The 20,488-nt window shown below is 46.5% G+C and overlaps 1 protein-coding gene across 4 annotated transcripts in view; it reads left to right on the top strand.

Annotated features, from left to right (window-relative positions):
• TMEM154 (transmembrane protein 154) overlaps positions 1–20,488 on the top strand; it is a 54,438-nt gene that overhangs the window by 9,854 nt on the left and 24,096 nt on the right. For all 4 annotated transcript variants that reach the window (XM_057310123.1, XM_044384367.3, XM_026499481.4 and 1 more), the window contains exons 3-7: positions 9,895–10,164; positions 10,258–10,296; positions 15,749–15,776; positions 17,136–17,221; positions 19,058–19,115. In XM_057310123.1, coding sequence (XP_057166106.1) covers positions 9,895–10,164; positions 10,258–10,296; positions 15,749–15,776; positions 17,136–17,221; positions 19,058–19,115 — 481 coding nt within the window. The remainder of the gene's footprint in view (positions 1–9,894; positions 10,165–10,257; positions 10,297–15,748; positions 15,777–17,135; positions 17,222–19,057; positions 19,116–20,488) is intronic.

Here is a 20,488-nt window from a genome sequence, read left to right as displayed (position 1 = left end):
GGGACTTTGCTGAGCCCAGAAAGTCCAGCCCACCATCTGCTCCCCTCAGACACCACGTCAGAGACCTCAGGAGATTGCCTTCTTCCTCAGCCTCCCAAACTCTTTGCTCTCTGCTCCCCCATAGGCTGGCGATGGGAAATTCTGATTACACCCTGTCCCCCTTTCTCCTGCAGCTTGTGGTGAAGGTACCTTAGCCCCTGAGATACCAGCCCGCATCTCTTTTCCCCGCTCTCCTGCCCTCTCATTTACCACAAACATGCATCCACCACTTAGTTTGTTGGCTTATCCCTGTCTTTCAGTTCCTTTCTCTGGCAACTCTGAGCCTGTGCTGATCTGAGCAACGATTGCCACGCCTGGACTGAGGGCCTCCACGCCCCACACAAGAGCCCACCTTGTCTCCCTTCCCTACTCAGAGGGGGGCTGGTAGCAGGCCAGGGAGAAGACAAGGGCATGGCCAAGAACATTTGTTTCCAACTTACTCTCTAGAATTGTATTCTTGAAACTGGCTATTCAAAAGAGAGAGAGAAATATAATAAAAATAGAAAAGTATTCAGATTAGTAGTGACAATAACTATCATTTTAATAAAATCCTTTTTTTCCCATTATAAAGCATTTGTGCGTCTATTATCCCACTGACAATAGAAAGAGTTAAATGTGAAAAGTGTATGTGTATTCTGTCCCATAAAAATACATCCATTCCTTTAAGCCGCCAGGTTCCACAGGCCAGGATAGGTCTCCAGTGTGCAAAAAAGGTAGTCAGATGGTCAAATGCAGCTTCCCCAGGTGAGTAACTTCAAACCAAGACAGCCTTAGGGTCTGGGCAAGTCTGATTAAATATGAGTAAGCTTTCTCTTAAAAAGACATCAAAATAACCAGTTTAAAACAGAAAAGACATGAGAGCATGTGGGCCCCCTTCGTGGGGCGTTTCCATCTGATAGTAAATTGTACTTGCAGGTGTGTTTCTCAAGGCAATGCGGTAAAAATGTAACCGAGCTCCACAAGTAAATTCCCAGAGCAGACAACCGCAGGAAAGCATTTTACCAGATGACCCTCCCCAAATAAGCAAAAGAAACATTTGTCAGCCTTCTTTCAACATAAGGCATCGTCCCCTCTAGTCACGCGATGGCTGGAGAGAAAGGGTACGCAAAACCCGGGCATTGCTTTCCCTGGGCAGCCCCGTGATGGTTAGAACTACCCATACCCCTCGGGGCTTTGGCCTCGCATCTGTTCGACCCTACTTACTCTGACCGTATCTTCTTCGGGTAAATATGTCAGGAAAAATATGGTAAGTGACTATTTCACTTAACCAAAACTGTTAAATACGTTGTACAACAGAGCTTACAATGAAACAACAATCCCTCCGATTCCCTAGGCCTGTCCCCGGAGATTTAGGTCACCTGCAGGAAACCATGTAGAACACCGGATTCCCCCCACCCCACCCAATGAAAACGAGAAACATGAAATTTCATCACTCAGGATTCTTCACTTGGCATTCAACAGTTCCTCTCATTTTCCAGTGTTTTCTTTAAAATTCAGATAACCTTTTGAGCAAACCACCTGAGATCTTTGTGACTATGAATGCACTGTGTGTGTTCTTGGAAGAGGGTGGGCAGAGGGAGGAGGACAGGATATTCGTGGTAAAAAGGTGACAGATGTCCTAACCTTGTCTCTCCGACAAACCTGGCTGCTTTACTTTTCCTGAGCGACTTGTACCCAATGGCTGCTGAGCAGCCGACAGGCTCCCGGGTGCTAGGGAGAGACATGGCGCCCAACCGCGGAGGCATTGGGCAAGAGACAAGGACCTGAATGAAATACTCTCAGATAATGAACAGTAAGTTAGCACTGTTTTGAAACCAAGCAAACCGGAGAAAGGGCAGAACACTTCAGAAGCCATGCAGGATGGTGTCCCGGTGGCCCCCCAGCAAGGGACCGTTGCCCATCCAGCCCATCCACTCAGTGTTGGCCTCTTCCTGCCTCAAACGCAGTCACCCTCCCACAGACAGACCGGGGCCTGACGGGTCTGCTAAGTCATTTGTTCCCATTCTTCCCTGGTCCCGCACAGCCGGATTCCACAGAGGCCGAGGCACTGATCTGTAAAAAGATACCAGAACCCGAGAGAGAGGCCATACGCCTATTCATTTTGCTTTCAGAGGCTTCTTTCTGTGTAGGGCTCTCCAATCGTCTTTAAAGCTGGGAAGGACTATCTTCACGACTAACAACAAATTAAAATAACGTCAATTGAATTTCAAGTTAACTCAGTAACTCCCAACCCAGCATACTTCCTTCCTGCCTACATACGGCGCGGTCACTGGGGGAGCTTTGAGAACCTATCGTTGCCCACGTGCGGCGGCAGATCCCCTCCCATAACGGATCTGGGGGGGCTTGAAACCCCCCAGGCGATGTTGGTGCGTCCTGAAGTGTTGAGAACAACTAAATGCACAACTAAATGAGGTTGTTTGGGCAACTTAAACCAACGGCTGTCAAAGGATGGCCTCCAGACCAGGAGCAGCCCCGTTTTGTTAGAAATGAAAATGCTTGGGGCGCCTGGCTGGTTCGGTCAGAAGAGCGTGATTCTTGATTTTGGGGTTGTGGGTTCGAACCCCATGTTGGGTGGGGAGGTTACCTAAAATTTAAATCTTAAAATAAAAAAACCCTTAAAATTCTTGGCCTCATCCCAGACCTCCTAAAGCGGAGACTCTGGGAGCAGGGGCCAGCCCTCTGTGTCTGAGAAGCCCTCCAGGTGATTCTGGTGCTAAAGTTTGAGGACCACTGGTGTAAACCTCCAAGCTGATCTGTCAGGGGTGATCGTTCCTGGAGATGAGGCTTTTACACTCCAGCACCTTCTCTCCTGTTCAGCCTTACTCGGGAAGGCACAGGGGTCACAGTGCTCTCTCAGTCTAGCCTGGCCAGAGTCTGTCAGGAGCTCCAGGCATCAGTGGGGATTTTTAAGCTACCACATTCTGGTGATTGATTTGGCAGCCGCTAGGCACGCCTTTGGCATCCAACTCCCTGACCTCTGATTTTTCTTCAGTTTGCCAAGCAGAAGCACAGAGAACAGGAGGGGAGGGGTGCTGGGGTGGCCCGGGGGAAGACCAGAAATGGGTAGGGTCGGGGGCAGTGGTTCTCAACCTTGGAGTCCCCTGGAGAACTGTAAAGAATACTGAGGCCCACGTTACTGCAGAGATTGTGAGGTAAAGGTTTGGGCATCGGGAGCGTTAGAAGGTCCCGGGTGATTCTTTCGTGCAACCAAGGCTGAGACCCGCTGGAAAGCTTTTGTTTTGGTTTTGTCTCATCCTTCTAACACTGACTGGCTCTTTGCTGTGTGCAGACGTACAGGGGGATGAGAAGTAGGCAGACTTCTTGAGTTTGGTGTCTGGAATATCTTGACATTCATATCCTCCAGTTACTCCTCAGAGCAGCGCTGAGGTCGAATGCCTGACACCTGACTTGTGTTTTCTTTCGTTTCATTGTCTGAATTATAAAATTCTTAAAAATCATAAAATAAAATGAAATATGGGTGCCTGGGTGGCTCAGTCGGTTAAGCGTCCAGCTGCAGCTCAGGTCATGATCCTCAGGGTCCTGGGATCGAGCCCTGCATCAGGCTCCCTGCTCAGTGGGGAGCCTGCTTCTCCCTCTCCCTTTGCCCCTACTTATGTTCTCTCTTCCTCTCTCTCTCTCTTTCTCTTGCAAACATAAATAAATAAAATCTTAAAAAATAATAAAATGAAGTAAAATAGTTGACACAATTTGTGCAGGGAGTCTATATAACAAATGAAAGAATGGGTCCTCTGATTGAGGCCCAACATACTCGAGATCCTGAGTTTACGCCATGCTCTCAGCCTTGTTCTATTTTACATTATAACAGCAGCGCGGCATTCTTGCAGTTGGTATGTAATACGTGGGTTTTTTTTTTTTTTTTCACTTAAAAAAAATAGAGCTTGGTTGCATATTTGTTCCACTTTCAAAAAAGGAGAAGTTAGCTAGTTTGCTTCATGGGAAGCAGAGTCATTTCCACTTCGTGACGGTGTTTGGAGCAGTGATGGGGGTGGGACAGTGGTGGGAGTGTGACGTGCCTGCTCGGAGGAGGCTGGGGTTGCCAGGCTCACCTCCGGCATTCCCCCTCCACCCCCCCCTAGTTTCCGACCTACGAGGATTTTCCCCAGGGTCCTTGCCAGATGTGTGGAATATGTGTCCCAACTGTGTTTGCATGGATATTGTCAATGATCCTTTGTAAGGGACGCTACAACCGTGCAGCTGACCAGCTGGCAATTTTAGGATTTGAGGATTAAAAGCCAAGTGAAGTACTTTCCTCATTCCCGTGACCACGCCCATGCTCTCCTAGTAATGGGGCAGGATCTGAGCAGAGCGAGACCGGTGGTGAAGGGGGGTGCTGCTGGTGGTGGTGGTGGTGCTGCGATCCTGGATCCTGCCGGGATTCCGAGGGCCCAGGGCGGCCCTCATGCAGCCTGTCTGCTTGTCACGTACTGTCCTTGCTCTTTCTCTCTTTCTCTCTTTCTTCTTCTCTTCTGTGCTTTTGCTGGCTGATGCCTCTCCCTTTTCGCTCTCAGGCTTGATCCTCTCGCTTTCTGCAGCTTTTTCAGTTTTAGCCCCTGGGCCATACATCTTCTACCCTGAAATACGTCCAGATTTAGGTAAAACACAACAACAACAAAAAATAATGACATTATAGCAGGCAGATTAGTCCTCTGGGGAGCAGCAGAGAAACTGGTGAGTCTAGAGATGGGGGAGGGAGAATGGATAGGGCACAAAGGAAGCAGCACGTCTACCAGCACCGGGCATGAGTGTGGCGCTGTCTGGGTTAGCCGGCCTTTGCCCCGTTGTGATTCGCTTTGCCCTTCATACAAGCACTACGGCACGGGCAGGACAGGGGCCTCCTTTCCTGGCCGTTAAGAAAGAGACGGTTGAAGATGCGAGGGGCTTTCACAAGCCCTGTCAGTCTGCATCCACATCCTGCCCTCCACGGTGCCACAGAGATGTCCACAAGACACGGCCCTGCACGTTCGGTTCCACATGCAAGCTCCAGACTCACTTCCTGAAAGAGAGTTCTGGGTTCTGCCCCTTAGGTTGTAAAGTGTCACTTTTATTTATTTTTTGTTTGTTTTCGTTTTTTAAAGATTTATTTATTTATTTATTTGAGAGAGAGAGACAGTGAGTTGCAGAGAATGCATGAGCTGGGGGAGGGGCAGAGGGAGAAGCAGACTCCCCGCTGAGCAGGGAGCATGAGGCAGGACTTGATCTCAGGACCCTGAGATCAGGACCGCAGCCCAGGGCAGATGCCTAACCGACCGAGCCACCCAGGCCCCCCTAAAGTGTCGCTCTTACCCCAGAAGCATAGGATGGTTCCTACAGGAAATCACCCTTGACTGCTACCTCTTTAGCAAGTGTTCCTTAGAAAAGGCTGGGGTCCAAAGGCATGTCTGTGTGTGGTTTTAGGGGGCCCCGTGTCCATTGGGTTAAGAGTTGCTGTTACCTCACAGGCCACAGGAGGAACCTCCATCATGGTCTGGGGAAACGTCCCCTGAGTTGCCCTCTGGACTCCCCTGGCTGCTCTTGGGACCCCTGGCTCCTCTGCGGTTCCCGTCTGCGTTTGTCCACCTCTGATTTTCTTCCTCTTACCTCTGTCCCCTGGGTCGCCCATGCTTGGTCACTGATTTGATTCGATGGCCCACCCCGGTTTTCCAGCTCCCCTGTTGATGACATGTAATTCTCCTAGCACAAACTCTCGGGGCCGATCCCCACTATTTGTCAATCCTGCCCCCCCTTGCCATCAAACACCCCCTGCACACCCAGCACTTTCCTGACTTAGTTTCTGCCTGTTCTCATGGTGTGAGGCCTGGGCTGGAGCTATCTTAGAGAAGTTGTGAGGGCAGACCACCAAGAGTAGTTTGGCGCTATCTCCTCTCCCCCTGCACCCAACGCCCTCCCCCCGGCTCTCCCCACACTTGAGACAAAATACAGACGATACGTGTACGCGTGCCAACTGAAGGATGTGTAGGGGTATTTACTGTGGCATCGCTGAAAACGCAAAAGAAACAACCTGAATCTCTGTCAGTAGGATTTGTTATGATACAGCCAAATAATAGGGGAAAAACAACTCTCTGTATATAAGCAGGAAATAATCTTGAAGACCAAATTTTATGTGAAAAAAGCAAGGGGAAGAACATAGATAGATTTTGCTACCTTTTGTGTTTAAAAAAGGAAACAGGAAATGATACTTATATACGCGTGGAGTTTCTCTGGAAGGCAACAGAAACAATGGCTACCCCTGGGGAGAGAACAGGGTAACTGGGGGACGAGGCGTAGTGACATTTCCTTTCTGACCTTGGTACCATGAGTCTGGTACCAATTCAAAAATTCTAATTAAAAACAAGATGAACACCATATGTGTGGAAATGTGGAAGTAGATGGGGCTTTGCGGATCACCCCTTAGTTGTACAGATTAGGACATGAAGCCTCGGGGGTAAATCATTTTTTCAAATTCCCGCTACGAGGAAGTGACAGAGCTGTGACTAGAAACTTCGCTGTCATTTGGCACTTATGCTCTAGGGAATGCAGCTTCCAAACCCTATGTAGCGGAACTTATAAATGACAGGGTTGTGCTCCAGGACAAGACATTCGAGACTCAGTTTCTTCATCTGTAAAATGTGCACAATAAATTTGTGAAGATAAAATTAGGTAGTGCCTGTTATCCTAGCTAGTTCTTAGCATACTAAGCATCTGATAAATGCCGGTTACTGTTATTTATCATTTTTGGCTATGCTGGTGTTGGATGGGGCAGAGAGGGCTGGGAGGAAGGTTATCATAGAAGCGTCTGGAGATGAAGGCCTGTAGGGTATAGAAAAATAAAACAGAGAGGTAGAGAGAGACTGACCCCTTGGTTCTTCTTTATTTAGGGAGTCGCCAGAGATTCTGAGGGAGTAAATGATGCTTAATGTGGAAAACATATGTTAGGGTGTATGTGAAAAGGGTATTGGGAGAAAAATCCCCCCCTTTGCCCTGCAAATTGTCACTAAAGGCCACCTGTGACCAGTCCTGCCCCTTATGCTAGAAAATAAAAGTACAGCCCAGGACCATCTGGTGTGTTTCTTTCCATTTCTCTTTCATTCCTGATTATCCAAATGCCCTCGTTATTCCTGCTACCTTATCTCCTTTCCTATTTTCTCTTCTACTGGGGCCATGGGTCAAGCGGTGACTCAGAGCCTTCCTTGGAGGGGTGCCTGGTTGACGGTGCAACTCTTGGTTTTGGCTCAGGTCTTGATCTCAGGGTTGTGGGATCGAGCCCTGCAATGGGCTCTGGGCTCAGTGGCACGTCTGCCGGAGATTCTCTCTCTCCCTCAGTCCCTCCTCCCGCCTGTGCTCTCTCTCTCTTATTCTTTCTCTCTCTAAAATAAATAAATTTTAAAAATAAAATAAATAAAACTTAAAAAAAAAAAAAGCCTTCCTTGGAGAGGCGCCGAACACATCCTGCTGGTCTGGGCAGCTTTGCTCACAGTGCATCAGGGCTAAGGAGCTTAGCAGGAGCCCCACAAAGCCAAGGTTTCTGGGACCCATCTGCCTGCCCTTCCCCTTCGTGCCAGGAAGCCACCTCCTTATAGGCAGAGGGGCAAAGACATGGGGCTCCCTCTCTTGTTCACCACTTGATGACTACTAATCATTATGCTCCTGTCTCATCGGAAGGAAAATAAGGCGTGAGGTTCAAAGCTCAGGTTCAGCGACTGGCCCTCTTGGGTTCAAATCCTGCTCCATGATTGCTCAGGGGCCATGGGCAAGTTGTGTAACCTCTTTGGCCCAGTTTCCATCTGGAAAAATGGTAAGGACAAAATGAGCTAATCTGGGTAAAAGGCAGAGCACAGGACTTGGCTTAGTCAATTCTCTATAAAGGTTAGCCTGACATAGTGGCGGCAGCCTCGGCTGTAATAGAAGTAAGCAAAAGAGATAAAAGGCAAGTCAGGGTATTCGAGGAAGGTCCGTAAGCACTGACCTCAGGGAATAGGGTCAGTATCACCAGCTGCACCTGCATATGTGCCCCCCACCCCCGCCCTGTAAATGTCTTGTCACCACCGCTTGGATTATCAGTGAAGAATGCTCTTTGGTCCTAATAGTTCTACAGGTGGGGTGACTCTAATGAGATTTATTCTAGTGGACAAATACCTTTTCCTGGTTCAGGGCGATACATGATGTATCAAAGCTTTTAACATATGCTATTATTACTAATTTATTACCTTATTTCAAAGACATAAATATAAGACAAGTCCACTTAACCAGACAGAGGTCGATAAATAGTATATATTTTTAAAAATCTTGCTTTTGGCATAAACACGTGAGGAACACCAGTTAGCTGGACTCTGCAGTTTGTAATCGGTTCTGATGGTTTTGGGTGCCATTTACCAATGTGATTATCAAGTGGATTCCCTGGTCTTGGAGGAAACGGAAATGTTCGTCTGTATAACCAAAAAAAAAAAAAAAATTAGACTGTGATCAAGCAAATATTTTTATAAATGAAATCAGAGGAATCCATCGTCATTCACTCATGCAGATGGGTAAGGTGTTCCGCAGGTGACCTAACCTCCGGTTATAGAGCGCGGCTTGAAGCAGCTACTTTTCTGTTTGCTCAGCACCTTGCACTTTAGAAAGAACTTTCCCATATGTCATCTTATTGGAGAAGTTTTCTATGGCTTAAACTCATATGCTCTTTTCCTCGGCGGGCCCCATTTGAACGATAGGCACCGTTATACTACGGTAGGATGAAGACCCTCAGCTTCCCTTACGGTGGTCACTACATAGCCAAGGCGAGGAGAGGATTTTCAGATAATCTTCAGGCTCATAGTCCTTTCCTGCCCTGCGATGAGCCCCAGGATGGTTTTCCAACACAATCTGAAATTCAAACAGAATAAACTTGCTTATAGCTTCTTAATCGGGAAAGTTCTAAAGATGCTTTTTATTAAATACATTTAAATATTGGTGCGGTTTCCTTAGTCCCTACGGGAACTTCCTCCTTGAGAATGTTGCCTCACAAACGAAAGACTCAGGGTGTTTTTATTTAGAACCCAGGAAGATTTCTGTCAGGTAATCTCAGAGACACTCAGTTCTCTGCAGAATGTGAGACCTGACACTGAAATCTAATCAGTCACCCTAGTTTCTAAGAATTCTTCCACACGGATAGGTAACCTTTTATTAAAAATTAGGACTGTGCAAGGCACCTGGGTGGCTCAGTTGGTTAAGTGTCGGACTCTTCGACTCTTGGTTTGGGCTCAGGTCATGATCTCGGGGTTGTGGGATTGAGCCCCGCGTTGGGCTCCATGCTCATCGGAGAGTCTGCTTGAGATTCTCTCTCTCCCTGTGTCCCTCCCCCTTGGCTCCTGCCCTCACTCACTTGAGAGCACACACAATCTCTCACTCTCAAATAAATAAATAAATAAATAAATAAAATCTTTAAAAAACATTGGGGACAGTGTGGATTCCTTTGTACCTAAGTGTCACGAGGAAAGTAGTTAACTTCTAGTAGATATGAATTTAGATTCCTCCAGAATTGTTTTTGAAATAGCAATGATACCCTACGGGAGATGTTCTGCAATATCACCCTTGACACAACAAAGCTTCTCAATGCCTTTTGCATAAGTGTGTCTAACGTATCTGGTCAAGGCTAAACTGCCTGCATTTGTGGGAGGTTTCTCTCTGGGCTCTGATTCCATGTTCCATATACTCCCAGCTTGAGCTCCGTTTACGGTAAATCAATACTCTGTCACACTGAACTGGAACTCAGGGGATCAAGTTTACCACTGAATGCATGTAGGATATATTTAAAAATCATTGAAAACATAACACAGTAGCTTTGTCTCCATGGCAATCTCAATTTTGTGTGTGCCCCTCCAGATTCTTCTGAGGAACCAGAACAGTCAGCAGATACGCCCCTGGAAGACGAACACAGAGATGAAGATGTTAATAGTCCATTTAAATTTGCTGCGGTGACCACAGGAACATTCATGGCAAATTCAAGTCTTAGCGACATTTACATTGACGAGGAGGATGCAAATCAGTTAGAGTTTATATTAATGGTGTTGATCCCAGTGATTTTATTTGCCCTCCTATTTTTATCAGTGATAATCATTGTAATACGCTATAAAAGAAAAAGGAACAAACAAGGTAAATATTTTGTATGTTCCCATTTCCGGACAATCGCTTCATGGGTTAAGGAACAATCAGTAAAACAAAGTATTTTTTGCTTCTTCTACACAGAGCCTTCTAGCCAAGGATCTCAGAGTGTCTTACAGACATGTGAGTACGATCCTAATGCCTGTCTGGAGTGGGGAGAGGGAGGAAAAAGAAGGGAGAGGTTTTAAAGTTGAGCAAACAGGAGTACATAAAATAGTAAATGATGAATTCCCCCTTATTTTTTCAAAAAAAGAATGGCTTCAGCCTAAATTGAGATTTACAACACACAGCTGCTATCTCTGTACTTAATCCAGATGAGGGCCCTGTCTAATATTGGCCAAGAGGTCCATGCAACATTCCCTAAATTGGAGGAAACACTCAAAATGGCGAAGCAGTGGGTCAGACTGGGGTTGGGGATGGAAGGCTGAGACCTTGGGCTCGTCTCCACCGGAAGAGGATTCTTCTGCCGTATATTCTGTATTTTATATATAATATATTCTGTATATTTCTATGGAAAATACTGTTTTCTCCTCCATGCCACATCCCAATTTGATTGTGAAAATGCTTGAGTAAGGCACTGTTCTTATTCTCATTAAAGCTACGCTAACTTTTGTATGAAATTCCTAGTTGGCTGAAGATGACCAGCATTGATCTGAAACCAATCTGACAGAGAATTCCCTAGGTCAGAGATACCTCTTGGAGTACTCAGTTCCATATCTAGGAGCAACAAATACTAGGTGTCAGGGTACTTCTAAGTCCAAAGCAGACTTGAGTACTTTTGGCTTATGCTGGTAAAAATGACTCTAATTAGATTTTTTAAAGTTGAAGCCTTTCGTTATTCCAAAAATCACTCAAGGGGTGAGACCATCTCGCATGAGCTATGTATTGATACGTGCATACAAAACGCACTCTATATCCCTCACACTCACTAACAGGGCACCCCTGGCTTTGAGATCATGCCCTTGGCCTGCGGGCCTGGCTCACCGTCCTTACACCCGGAGAGCCTTTGAGCTCTTGACAGGAGCTAGAAACGGTCATTTTCCATTTTGCCAGCAGGTATGGTAAATGCGAGCTAGGGAAGAAGCCCTGATGTGCATTACCTTTCTTGGCGGGAGCCAATATAATAGATTCCAAGGGGGTCGAAAATACACATGTTTCTCCACTGCTTGAAATTTCAGGGTGACCTAGTAACAGTGGTCACGTGGGAGCTCCTCTGTAAGCTAAAGAGAAAGATAAAGCAAACGGAGCTGTCTGGACCCCATTTTCTTAACCTCAGGGACAGTAAGAATTTCCTGCCTAAACCATAGCCCTGCAGCCAGTCTTAAATAATGATGTCATGGGGTTTGGGGGAAGGATGGGGGGGGGGAGTCCAGTCAAATGTGCATGCTTTTAGGCTCTAAAGACAGAAAGGGATTTTTCATGGAACTCTGTAGGGAACAACTCCAAGTTCAAAAGCCATTCCCAATCAAGAACCGGCCTCCTTCTCAGAGGGCTCCTGCGTCCTACCCTGGAGCTGCCCTCGAAGTCTTTGCTGTTCCCGGAGCCTGGCTTACATGTTCACGATGCTTACACGCCTGGCTGACACTACCCTTCTGTTTAGGGGTTTCCGTCTTGTCTGCTTGGCAAACTGCCACCCTATTCTTCATGCCCAGTTCTAGAAGTTTTTATGAAGCCTTGAGTAATCACTCCCTGGGCAAAATGAATCGCTGCCTCTTCTGTGAGACTTCTCACTTACTGTGCACAGTATTTACGTTGGCAAAAGTGGATGACTTGTCTTTTTTTTTTTTTTTGGTCTCTCTTACTAGGTTATGTTCTCTTTAAGGTCCAAGAGAACCAAGAACTTGTCTTATCTATCTTGTTTAATAGTGTGGTGTGGAGGTTAGAGTATGGGCTCTGGAACCGCACTGCCTGGTTGGCTTTTCTCCTAGCTCCATGACTCATCTGATTCGGTTTCCTCATCTGTGAAATGGGCAAATAGGACACCTGGTTTACGGAGCCATGGTGAGAATGAGATGGATTCATCTGTGTAAACCACTTAGGAAAAAGAACAGCTGGCTTATTGTGTTAGCTGCTGCTTCTTATTCTTACTGCCCCTTTGACCTGACAGGGTGTCTAGCCCAACACATTTATTAGCTGCTCAATAAATGTGGTTGAATGAACGAGCTACTGAAACAGCGTTAGCACTTTTTTTAGAAGAACACCTACCTATTCTCAGAGACAAAAACAAATTCGAAACTTCTTCTTAATACAAATGGGCACGTTCTTTTTGTTTTAAATATGCCTCGTTTTAAGAGAAACAACACACAAATCTTAAAATTTCAAAACAATTGCTTATCACAAGTTTTGATAGAGAGAGCTTTATTTGAATATTTCCTTTCATATAGATAGGGATGGATATCTCTTAACCATGGATATCTCTTCAAACAAACTCAATGCTGAAAAGTTAACCACTACTGTCCGCCAAAGTCCACGCATTCATATTTGACATTATAACGCAAGTCCATAAAAGGAGAGGGGTGCCTGGGTGGCGCAGTTGGTTAAGCGCCGGACTCTTGATTCTTGGCTCAGGTCATGCTCTTAGGGTCCTGAGATCGAGCCCCACATCAGGCTCCATGCTCAACAGGGAGTCTGCTTAAGATTCTCTCTCCCTCTCCCTCTGCGCCCACCCCCAGCTCTCTAAAAATTAAATAAATAAATCTTGAAAAAATAAATAAAAGGAGACTGTTCAAATTAACAAAATGTGATTTAAATATTTTTTTCCAGGAAAAATAAAACTATCATGCTGGGTCAGACCAGCATTTTGCTTGAAAAGCACCCAAAACAATGTTTTGTGGGAGGGCATGGATGATATCCCCTCAGAAAGCTAGAGATAGACACATCGGTTTCTCCCCCACGTGAATAGAGCCCGGTGTGTTCTTCTCCAGCAGGAAGTCAGCCTGTACACTTGATGCCTGGGGAAGACCTGGCCAACACCTTCAGGAAGAACCCTTCTTCCTACCGGCAATCACGTTTTTCCTTTGGGCTTGTCCATTTCAAGTCCGGGAGAAGGGAAGTGCAGGGTGGTAATTCACTGTTCTATTGCCCTTCTTCCTAGACCTCCAGGACTTAAATTTGGGGCTGTTCTTATGAACATTTATTAAGGGTCTCGATGCGCTGTGTCTCTCTGAGAGCTGCAAGGAAAGCATTAAACAGGCTGTGGCAACGCGACCCCTGGCTCGGCTCAGTACATCTCCAGAAAGACTTTGTCTTGCTCCGGGTTCTTTGTAGAAAAAAAGCTAAGCAAGCCTGTCTCCTGTGGGGCTCTGGCCCCCACCCCCACAGCGCAGCAATCCCACCACTGAAGATGAACAGAGGAGAGTGGCTGATGGTGGGGACACGGCGGGGGGGACTAAGTGGGTGTAACTGGGAACCGGAGGCAGAGGACAAAGTGGGGAGGAGGGTATGAAATGGAAGGACTGTAGGAGGGAAATGGAATCAAGTGCAGGTGGGGGGTTGTGTAAGAGGTACATTTGCCCTCCGGTTGCAAAGGGAGTAGATGGCTATTAATAAAGAGATAGAGGCCAGGTGGAGTGGTGCGGGCAGGGCCTGATTGCTGGGGACACGTAATTGGTCTCCCTCCTGGTTTAATGCTCGGCTCCGGTGAGCTCTCCCAGATGTTTTTCTGTTGCCATGGTGGCTGGGCCAGGGGTAATGGTCTCGGAGCAGGGGAGGCGAGGCCACAGAAGGCTTTTTGCTCTGTTTGAATACTGATTACAGGAGCTTCACATTTGCTGCATCGGGAGCACTTCTGTAATGGGTTTTTAAAACTTTTCCATCATCTGCGTGCAGGGTTCGCTTTTGCTCGCCACAAAGCCTGCGGGCGCTCAAATTATAAAGATAAATCCTGCCTTCTACGGTGGGGCTGGGGGGCCACTTGCTCGCTGAGAAATTAGTGTGTGTGTGTGTGGGGGGGGGTGTTACTAAGCAGGAAAAGAAGGGGAGGGAAAGGGGGGAAGTGACAAAACAAGGGGATCTTTATGGGTCATCTGTAGGGGAGGCTCAATTGTGTAGGGACTTTATAGTAAAATCCCTTAAGGAAATAGCAGGTCAATTTGAGATTAAAAATATGTATATAAGAAATATAGGCTGAATATACTCCCCTTCCCCAGCCCAAGTGTCTGAGGATCAGCCACCTGCAGGGAGCTTCAGATTCCTACCAGGGGCCAGGAAGACATAATCCAGAGCCCTGGAAGGTAGGCAGTAATGGCACGAAACTTCCATCTGTGCCTAGCTTTCCTGGATCGGCAACGCCACGAAAGCTTGCCAACCCCCAGGAAATGACAGCGGCGCTGGCTGCCAGGAGCTCAGTTCCAGGTGCCTGCTGGCTGTGTTTCCTCGATGGGGACGTGCATTTCTGTAGGCCTGGCGAAAAGAGACCTCTGATTGCCAAGGATCAGGAATATCTAACTATTTGGTGGACCTCTGAAAAGTGGTTTGCTTCTCAATGGTTTTCACATCATAAAAGGTGCAGGGGCCTGCACTATCCACTCATGCACATCACTGCCTCATGTCTCTGGGTGCACTGGTTCCCCTGCCAAACAAAACAGAGCTGGAGCTGGGGCATTGGGCTCTGATCCTTGCCACATGTTCATCTGGAGTCCGATGGGCATTTGACAAACTGTTACCTGGTTCTCACCTCAACCACAGCAACACAAAACTGGTTTGCTCAGAGTGTCGTTTTTATGATATTATGAAGTCCAAAGCACTGGGCATGAATTTATTCAATACATATTTACTGGGTGTTTGCCAGGTACTATGCTAGACAGATGGGAGGTGACGGGACATCAGGGCGAACAAGACAGGCATGAGCTCTGTCCTTTTGGAATTATGTTTTAGTGGGAGAGACAGACAAAATTAAGCAGATGGATTGATCAGTGACAAATGTGGGAAATGCTGTAAAGGAGCAAGAAAGGTGCTGGGCTGGGGAACGACCGGAAAGGTGGGCCCTACTTCAGGTGTAAGGTGCTCCTTGAGGCAAGAGTATAAACGGAAACCAGAAGGGTGTGAGGAGTCCAGCCAAGCAAGCAGCATGGGGGAGAGCAGAGTTGCAGGCGGAAGCTTGATGGAGTACACCACAGCCTGCTCCGGGACAGAGGGACAGTCACAGTGTTGGGCTCGATGGGTCACAAGGAAATGCAACAGTGGTGTTTTGAACTGGGACATTTTGGGGTACAGGGCCAAGGAACCATCCCTCTTGTCTGACTCTCCCTCGCTTTCCCTCACCACTGTTTTCCCTTGCTTTCCCTCATCACTGTTTTCTTCTTCATATGAATTAAAAAAATGAAAAGGGATAAACTTCTGCTTTGAGGTAAACACTCCCAGAGGACCATCGTATCTTAAAAAAAAAACAGACTTCCTGTGGATGAGGACCTCGTTTCAATATGGCGCATGTTTGACTCAGGTTAATTATTGTTCCCTTAAAAATGAGATTTAAAGCCATCCCTTGTCTTTGTAAAGGAGATTTCAACTGCTGTTGAAATAAAAAGTTGTTATGGACCATGAAAGCTAACATGACGTTTATGTTTTTTCTCTTCAGGTGAACTGGGAAGTGAAAACATCAAAGTGTAAGTCCCCACTGCCTCTGACCCAGCTCAGTGAGGACAAGGATATCAGGGAGAAGAGCAGATTAGACAGCCATCTGCCTTTTTAAGAGTTTTTGTTCTGACATCCTTGAGGGACCCGTGAGGAGCCGCTTGCTTTCTGGGCCCCAGGAGAGGGCCCTCAGCAGCCTACAGGGGGGAGGGCAATACACTCTAGTCCCCTAACCTCAATTCAGTGATAGATCTGGGTGAAGAACAGGGTCCTCTACAGAAAAAAACATCTTTTTTGACTGCTTCCAGTTCCGAATGCATCGTAGTTCAGTTTTCTGACCCTGGGTGTATTTCAAGGACATGGGCTCGTTTAATCTGGTTAAACATTTTATCACCAGGGAAGAGATGTTCCCTGTATTAAAGGAGGAGAGCCCTGGTAGAAGCCTGAAGTTCATGCGGCAGAACCAAGGTGGGGTGGGAGGGAGAAGAGGAATGGGGGGGGGGCGGAGAGGAAGGAAGGATAGAACAGGGAGTGAGGGAAGAGAGTGTGAGACAGAGAGAGGGAGGGAGGGGGAGAGAGGGAAAGGGACAGAGAGATAGAGGGAGCAAGGAGAAGGAGGGAGAGATAGGGAGAGGGAGGGAAGGAAGGAGAAGAGGAGAGGAAGAGTGAGAGAGAGAGCAAGATTCCACCAGAAGACTGTTCTGGGGCCATGTCACCCCCCCCCCCTCCCGCTTTCCCCGCGGTAACCTTGCTTGTTTAGACACTTTGCTCACTTCCTCTGCGCGGTGTCCCGCCCACGCTGTGGTTCGGAGCTGGTGGTCCTCCTCCCTGACCCCACTTACATTAACCGGGGGCTCTTTCCCATAGCTGTGGGCTCCCAGCCCTGGTAAGTGAGGGCGGTGGGTTTCTGAAAGCAAGGGCTCTATTTCCCCGTGACAGAGAAGCCTGGGAATTGAGACGAGAGGTGAGGAAAGCAGTCTGTGCACAGTGGCCTCTTGACCTGGGGCACAGATCAGGAACCTCAAAGAAAGGGAAGTGAAATTAAGCAAGGCTAAAATGCTAAACAGGGCACCTCCCCGAGGATCCCCACGGTGGAAGCGGGCGGCTCAACTTTGCACCTTCTGGGGCGCAGTCAGGGTCTCCTGGGCTCCCTTTGAGCTGTGTGCCCTCAGTCTTCGGATCAGTGATAGAGGAAGGCTTATTTTAGTTCTGGCCTTTCCTCCTTTGAGAGTGTGGTACGTGTGACCTGGGCAAACCCGCCAGCTGCCCTGGAGTGTCACACAGGGTGTCAACTTCACCCTTCTCCCACTCAGCTTTCCAGGCTCTCCCCAAAGGGAACTCCACCCACCACACTTCTTTTTGTTTCGACACGGTTTTTGCTCTCCCCTTAGCCCCATTTTTGAGGAGGACACACCGTCTGTTATGGAAATCGAAATGGAAGAGCTGGACAAGTGGATGAACAGCGTGAACAGAAACGGTACGGTCACCTGAAGTTGCTTGTTCCGTCTTCTCTAGTATGAGAAGGCTGCCGGAGTTGTGGAAAATACCCCGTAAATCCTGGAGTGTGCCGGTGTGAGCCCGGTCCACGTCCGAGCCGGCACGTGCAGATCCTGACCCTGGGTCTGACCGTCCCTAAAGACTCAGCTTGATTAGCGCACCATTTGGTACCATTTGGTTTTATTTTTTTACAAGCTTTTCAAATGGCCTCTTTAAAGAAGCAGATGGTCTTTTTCCAACAAGGAACTCTCCAGGTCCAAATTATCTGGAAAAAGTTAGCATCTGGCATTACTTTATACACTCTAGAATTTAGAGATCTGCGACTTTCATCTGTATGTGGATATAAAACCTTACCACATCCAGTTCACATACGTCAGTGCTGTCCAGCACGACAGACGCGAGCCATATGTGGCGATTTAAATTAAAATTTTAAAAAATGATATAATGTGAAAATTTTTGTTCTTTGGTCACTCTAGCCATGTTTTGAGTGCTCAGTAGCCACTTGTGGCTCAAGACTGCTCTATTATACAGCACAAAGGTAGAACATTTCCATCACTATAGAAAGTTCTGTTGGACAACACTAATCTAGGTAGTATTATAAATATTTTCAGGAACTTATTTGCCAGTTGATATCTGCCAGTAATTGTATGTGTTCCTTACTTTTCATTAAATCAATACTCGGATTTAAAAATGATGGTAGCTGTTTTTTCTTTTTAAAAATTCCTTTCAAAAGTCAAGAAATTATTTTAATGCTCAGATTAAATTTAAAAATCCACCGTTGATATTATCATAGCATTTGTATTTTTAATACGCATCTTTAAAAAATACTCTGGGGTCTGTCAGATTCAACACTAGTGAAGTCTAAATCCAGACACCTGTCATCAGAATTATTGTACCCAAGGCTTATCAACATAAGCTTTCCAAAAGATTAGAACAATTCAATGAACTTGTACAATTTTGAGCTGAACAGTTTTTCATAGCCCAACACGGAGGAAAGAACAGCTCCGTTAAGCATTTAAGGGTAGGGAGGGGTCACTGAGATAATCCTGAAGGTAGTTTCATTTTGTTGTTTTTAGATGATAAAACATACCTACATAATATAATTTGGAAAAACCAAAAAAAGAAAAGGTAGAAAGAAGAAAAAAAAGTATACCCCTCAAAGAGCACCTCTCTTAATCATTTGCCGTATGTCCTCTCGTGCCTGAGATCATTGTCATACACATCGAGGGTCCTATTACCTTCGCTAAACCAGAAACCTGGAAAAAGGCATTTCTATTTAACAACTACAGTAGAGAGAAATTTTGACACATACATGAGGGAGCCGATGGATTTTTGTTTGTCCTTAAGAATAACTGTGGCTTCATGGGAGGGAACTCTGACGACTTTAAGAAGGTTAGTTTTTCCTCACTCTACCTGCTGCTTTTCGATTGGGCATCCTGACAGAAATCATTCCGTGGGCACATCAGGACCCCCGGTAAAGCTATTTTATTCCAGTGTCTAACCTGAAACATGCAGATCTAGCTTTTGGAGCAAGAGCGGGGTTCTTCAGGGACTGAATAACCAAGCCGTGATGAATTGTGCCCTTTCCAACAGGGCCAGAGGCGTGTTGAAGTCTTGTATCTGTGCTACTAATGCTTTTTCCATTTCAAGAGCCTTGCCATCATTAATCTTTTAACCTCTGGAACTCCCGAGTGAGGCCATTTCTGCACAAGTCACCATACAGATCACGGAAATGTGAGGCTCAGATGTAAGAGTTTTGTGGATAGAAAATAGAATTTTGGTGACTAACAATGAGTTTGCTTTTCCTCTGTCCTAGCTGACTGTGAATGTTTACCCACTTTAAAGGAAGAAAAGGAATCAAACCACAACCCAAGGTACTTCTAGTTCCCACTGTTGAGGATGGGTGTATGGGGGAGGGGGTGGGAGACCGCGGTAGAGCCCTTTTGCTTACTGTCTCTGTGCCTATGAATTTTAAGTGACAATTTACATGGGTATATGTGTGTGTCATGTGGAGAAAAGAAAGTGTGAGTTACGGCAAATAGAAAAATGCAAAGTAAATTTCCTAGTGACTTCATCTTTAGAAGTAAATTAGAATTGGCATTTTCTTGCCCTTGGAAAGACACACTGTTGAGTCGGTTTCCGTTTTAGTCATGAAACTTTGTGATTGTAACAAACTATAGGCTTGTTTAGCTTGGATGAAGCGATGTTTGGTGAGAAAACAGGTGGAAGTGGCCGTCTTAAAGGGGATAGCCGTAAATAAGAGTGAGCAAAATGAACATATGAAAAACAAAGCAAAACAAAACCCCATCTGGATTGGATGGTTGGTGTAGGAGAGAAATTAAACGAGAATTTAATAAGCGTATTCCATCCTACCACTAGGTGGCTCTGCCTGATAGAAGATTCTAGCGTCCAGGGCTTGGGTGGTGTTCAGCACACCGTAATCTTGTTTAAATGTTACCGTTTTCGAGGATGGAAATAACCATGTATGGGTGTTTTTGATCAGAGAATTGCTTGGTCAGGACCTGAGAAGTGTCGCAGGAGAAAGGGGTGATAATACAGCAGCTCGGGGACTTGTGCCACGTGGCAGCACTGTGATTTGGGGGGCGCCAAGTTGTTAGTAGGGGGTGACACAGAGGTGATCGGTGAGCAAAGAACGTGACTGAGCCTGTAACCGAGACTTTACACTTCTGTGGGAATAAATAGAAGAAACTTTCAAGCAGGAAAAACATCACCCGTCTGCTCTCCCTCCATGTTAACCAAATGTCCTGTGCCAGTCATGTTAGATGCTTCCAGACCGCAGTCACTTGTCGCTGGGCAGGCCCTGAGGCTGGAACAGCACAGGGGAGGACTGATAGTCAGTAGTGATTGGGGCTGTCAGATGTTTGTCTCCTGAACTCTTATTCTGCACCTTTCCCGTAACCTTGTCTGAGAGGCGGTCACCCCACACCTCACACATCAGGCCCCCAGAGTCCTACCGAGGCAAGCCTCAGTTCTGACGTGGAAATCCACTTCGTATTGAAGATTTCAGTCATTATTACCTGTCCAGGTATCTGCATGTTAAAAATTCATCACTGGCTCAGAAAAGGTTCTATCCTATTTAAATGAGATGCCAGATATTAGCAAGCAGACGAAAGAAAAGAAAATGCTAGGGGAATATCACAAAGGGAATGACAAAGGAGTATTTTCTCCGTGTTTTCATCTTACCTAAAAATGAGTCACTGTGTATGCCCAGTGTGGGGCTCACCCA

This window comes from Ursus arctos, unplaced genomic scaffold, assembly GCF_023065955.2.
Source record: "Ursus arctos isolate Adak ecotype North America unplaced genomic scaffold, UrsArc2.0 scaffold_11, whole genome shotgun sequence".
NCBI classification, from domain to species: Eukaryota; Metazoa; Chordata; class Mammalia; order Carnivora; family Ursidae; genus Ursus; species Ursus arctos.
Note: the sequence above shows the minus strand (reverse complement) of the source record. Positions and strands in the feature narration are given on the sequence as shown.